General features: G+C 35.3%; 1 protein-coding gene across 5 annotated transcripts in view; it reads right to left on the bottom strand.

Annotated features, from left to right (window-relative positions):
- LOC144968626 (neuronal acetylcholine receptor subunit alpha-3-like) overlaps positions 1-2,014 on the bottom strand; it is a 45,889-nt gene extending 43,875 nt beyond the window's left edge. Inside the window, exons 1-2 of one of the 5 annotated variants that reach the window (XM_078907147.1) lie at positions 1,861-2,014; positions 1,013-1,440 (exon numbers count right to left, since the gene is read on the bottom strand). In XM_078907147.1, the coding sequence (XP_078763273.1) occupies positions 1,013-1,091 (79 nt within the window). In that variant the 5' untranslated portion in view covers positions 1,092-1,440; positions 1,861-2,014. Of the gene's footprint in view, positions 1-1,012; positions 1,441-1,777 lie in introns of all 5 variants that reach the window. The other 4 variants (XM_078907148.1, XM_078907149.1, XM_078907151.1 and 1 more) reach the window with 4 other exon arrangements.
- Between the last annotated feature and the right edge of the window lie 2,986 nt (positions 2,015-5,000).

The following is a 5,000-nucleotide window of genomic DNA, read 5'->3' as shown; positions in this document are numbered from 1 at the left end:
CTACTACTATTACTATTATTATATATTACTACTACTACTACACTACTATTATTTACTACTACTACTACTACTACTACTACTACTACTACTACTACTACTACTACTTTTACTACATCTACTACTACTACTACAACGTCTACTACTACTACTACTACTACTACTTCTTCTTCTTCTACTACCACTACTACTACCATTACTATTACTACTAATACAACTGCTATTATTATTACTATTACTACTACTACTACTACTACTACTACTACTACTACTACTACTACTACTACTAGTAATACCATTACTACTACTACCACCACCACTACCACTACAACTAATACTACAACTATTACTATTATTACTACTAAAACCACCACCACTACTACTACTACTACTACTACTACTACTACTACTACTACTACTACTACTACTACTACTACTACTACTACTACTACTACTATACTACTACTACTACTACTATACTACTACTACTACTACTACTACTACTACTACTACTTCTACTACTACTACTACTACTACTACTACTACTACTACTACTACTCGTACAAAAACAACAACAACAACAACAACTACTACTACTACTACTACAACTACTGCTACTACTACTACTACTACTACTACTACTACTACTACTACTACAACCACCACCACCACAACAACAACAACGAACACAACAACAACTACTTCTATTACTACTACTACTACTACTACTACTACTACTACTACTACTACTACTACTACTACTACTACTACTGCTGCTGCTGCTGCTGCTGCAGCTGCTTCTACTAACACTGCAACAAAATAATAATAACTGCAATTTCTGATACTACAACTTCTTCTTCTACAACTAATTTAACAACTACTACTATTACTACTATCACTACTACTACCACTACTCTACTACTACTACTACTACTACTACTACTACTACTACTACTACTACTACTACTACTACTACTACTACTACTACTATCACTCTCACTGCAACAATTCTTACCTTGTATCATAGCGATGATAACCACAAGTGTTTTCACTTTCCTAACACACTGCACGAGTTCCAAATTAAAGATTGTCATTGTTGCTATCAATTATAAAGTCATCCAGGATAAAACTATATTTTCTTTTGTCCTTACACTAAGACTTAAATATCGGATTAAGGCTTATAGCTATTCATTAACTGTTTGATTTGCTCATATTGACAATGATACCCAATAAATACATTCTTTCTAGACAAAGAGTTGATTATAAGTTTTCAAACAGAATGGAGCTTAGATTTCACCGTAATCGTCGGTATTCATAATATATCTTTTAAAATACATAAAAATAACTATAAAGTTCCACAAACTCCACACTTATAAAGAAATTATGTAAAAACAATAGTGCTAGATCGTTAAGATAAAATAATTTAAATGTTGCTGCTCGAAGCTCGAAGAAACAAATAATATTGTGAAATTGAATGTAAGCTTCAATTTAATTACAAAAGCAGATCAACAATAACGCCACTACCACATTATCTCATTCATCTGTAGTGTTTCATTTATCCTGTTTTGTTGATAAAGGGGGAACCCGAAACGTTCATTTGATCTGTTTTTGTAATTAAATTGAAGCTTAGATTAAATTTCGCATTATTATTTATTAAAGATAAACTATGAAATTAGTCGCCGTTACTACCACGATTTACGCATTATTTATTGCACTTCACAATATTATTAACACCTCAACACAAAATGATGTTTAGTTGCTGTTCTTAAGTAAAATATACCATCATGAGATACTGGATGTAAACAAGCCCATTGGAATTCTTTAATTGGACACACGCTCTAATCGTCTCAATATTCGAATTACCATTCCTTCGCGACCAAAATATTCCAATGCCTTCAGCGCCGTATCTTAAAGCATTTTAGCGAGCACTTGTCGTCCTACGGAATTTACGATATGGCATCAGATGTACACTGCTCACTCACGATGTAATGCTCTCGCACGCGCACAGCATTTCCTCTCCCCTCATTCTGCTCTCCACATTCACACAAATTCAAATGTAACAATATGTTTAGTAGATAGACGTAATGAAAATATTTAATAATTTATGTAGCTTTTGCAGGTGATTTTTATCAAGATGCCACATGCGCTTCGCATTCATCATTTTTCCTGGTGAACACGGTACATTTACTATACATAATATGACTACAAACCTTAAAACACGTGACCAATACTCAAAGAGGTGGGAGGTCGGTGGTGGAAATTGAATGAATACCCCCAATCATGAAACTATTCTATTCGTTATGAAGAAGAAGACATACAATTTCCTACATTGGAAAAACTAAAAAAAAAAACGTATTTTTTTCTCATTTTTTGAGTTCTAAATTCACTTTTTGGGGCTCGATACATCTGGATATGTATATACAATAGAGATTAAAAGTAACGTTACATTTTTTGCTCTCCCAATTTAAAAAATGCATCAAAGCAAATCAAATTACATATATATTTTAAAGAAAATTTTATTCCGCTGACAATGGTACTAAATATATTCATATATACGTCCTTGGAAGCGAAATGTGATGGTTGGAATTTGATCCCCGGATGATCTCAAATTGGCATAAGTAGACTGAACAAGAAATTGGGAATTCTTTATAGCAAGTTTTCCTATTTTGACAATAAACCAGGTTTCTGTTGTCTTGTCTGTAAAATGTTTACCTGGTTTGACATATAGACATAGATTTCCTTCTACAATATCTATATAGTCTTTTTTTGATACAGACACTTTACGATGCCTAGACTGAAGTCTGAAGAACGAGCAAGGTTCCTTGGACATTTGAAAGCTGGTTTCAGTGTAAACAGGATAGCTGCTATCTTTAAGATATGTCTAAAGTCAATCTATCGGGTTACATCAAAAGCGGGGTGTGAGTTCAAGATCACAGGCAAGGAGGGCCACACGCAACCACCGTCCGCACTGATGAAGGTATCATTCATATGTATGAAGATGACCCATTAAAAACAGTCCTTGCCACGGCTCAGGAATTAGGACAGTATAGCACACATACTGTGCGATGCAGACTTCTAGAGGCATCTCTGCATGCGAGACGTCCCCGTATTTGGTCAATGTTGACCAATATGCTCCACACCACATGCGATGGACTCTTAAACAATGGTGACGGGTACAGTTTACCAACAAGACAACGTTCCAAATTGATAAAAAGGACAGAAGACACTGTTTTATTGCAGACGTGCCAATCAAAGATATAACACGCAAAACACCCAAAAAGGTACAAAATCATATGGATTATGTCAGTGTACGGGGCGATATTGCTGGAGAAATCAAATCCTTCTTGGTACGCCTAAACAGGCGACTGAATGCTCAGCAATACAGCCAACAAGGGGTCCTACTAATTGCCGTCCGGAGCCGTCCGGCGTAATTTGAGAAGGTTTCGGAAGGCGGAAGACTTCTGAAAAGTTTCGTACAGGTCTGGGGGCCTCCGGATGGCTTGAGAATGCTTTAGATGACCTCCTTTTGTAATCTTAACTAAAGTTCGAGCCGAGAAAAAATCTGTCAAAAATCTTACAACATCGATGAGGCACAGAGTAAGGCGCTTGCTAGATTCTGAAGGGTCCACACCAAACTTTAACTACAAAAACATATTTGTCAAGACGCATCCTTTATTTTTATTTTTCTATATTATATATATATATACACACAGATAGATCGATAAATAGATAGTAAGACTGAAACATCAGAGAGGGAGAAAGAGAGAAAGAGAGAGAGAGAGAGAGAGAGACGAGAGAGAGAGAGAGGAGAGAGAGAGAGAGAGAGAGAGAGAACGAGTGACAAAGAGAAAGAAAGAAAAATAGACTATGAGGCGAGAGAGAGAGAGAGAGAGAGAGAGAGAGAGAGAGACAGAGAGAGAGACAGAGAGATAGCGATAGAACAGGCGAAAGAGATAGAGAAAGAGAAGGAAAAAAAGAGAGGTATATATATATATATATATATATATATATATATATATATATATATATATTGAGAGAGAGAGATAGATAGAGAGAGAGAGAGAGGGAGAGAGAGAGAGAGTCGCTTTCAACACATTAAGGTCATGCCAGAGCCAGTAAAAAGGAAGAACAGGGGATAGTAAAAAGTTCTAGAATAACAATTAAAGCACCCAAAGAGAAAGTAAGATAAAGGGGAACTGGGAACAAACAGGGATCAGATGTATACCACCAATGTACTTAATTTGATATCACCTAAAAGTCTCATCCTGACACAAGCACAAAATCCAGCAAAGAGGAATACACTCAAATGCTTACATTATACATTCAAAATAAGAAATATAATAATACATAACAGAGAGAGCTTTTACAAAGGAAAGATATCATCTCCCGAAACAATAATTATGCATTTAACTGTTTCCCTCCCAGCCAGGACTCTGGCCAGGGCCAGAACGAAATCAATTAATTTCATTCCAAGACAAAGACAGAAAGCATGTTGGAAAACATATATAAGGGGATAGAAGACACAGTATGTACATCTCTGCCCACTTTGGAAGGTCAGGAACCCCACCCAGATAGATAGATATATATAAAAATAGATCGATAGATAGATATTATATATATATATATATATATATATATATATATATAGAGAGAGAGAGAGAGAGAGAGAGATAGATAGATAGATAGATGGATAAATAGACAGATAGATAGATAGATAGATAAATAGATAGATAGATAGATAGATAGATAGATAGATAGATAGATAGATAGATAGATAGATAGATAGATAGATAGATAGATAGATAGATAGATAGATAAAGAGACAGAAATAATATATAGACAGATAGATAACAAGAGAGAGAAAAACAGCAAGAGAGAGAGAGAGAGAGAGAGAGAGAGAGAGAGAGAGAGAGACAGACAGAGAGAGAGAGAAAGAGAGAGAGAGAGAGAGAGAGAGAGAGAGAAATGCAATCGAGGTTTAGAAAAGAAAAAAAGCCTCAAGA

Source organism: Berghia stephanieae, chromosome 3 (assembly GCF_034508935.2).
Source record: "Berghia stephanieae isolate SIO BIC M18660-M18661 chromosome 3, UCSD_Bste_1.3, whole genome shotgun sequence".
Taxonomy (NCBI): Eukaryota; Metazoa; Mollusca; class Gastropoda; order Nudibranchia; family Aeolidiidae; genus Berghia; species Berghia stephanieae.
This window is presented reverse-complemented; position numbering and strand designations above follow the sequence as displayed.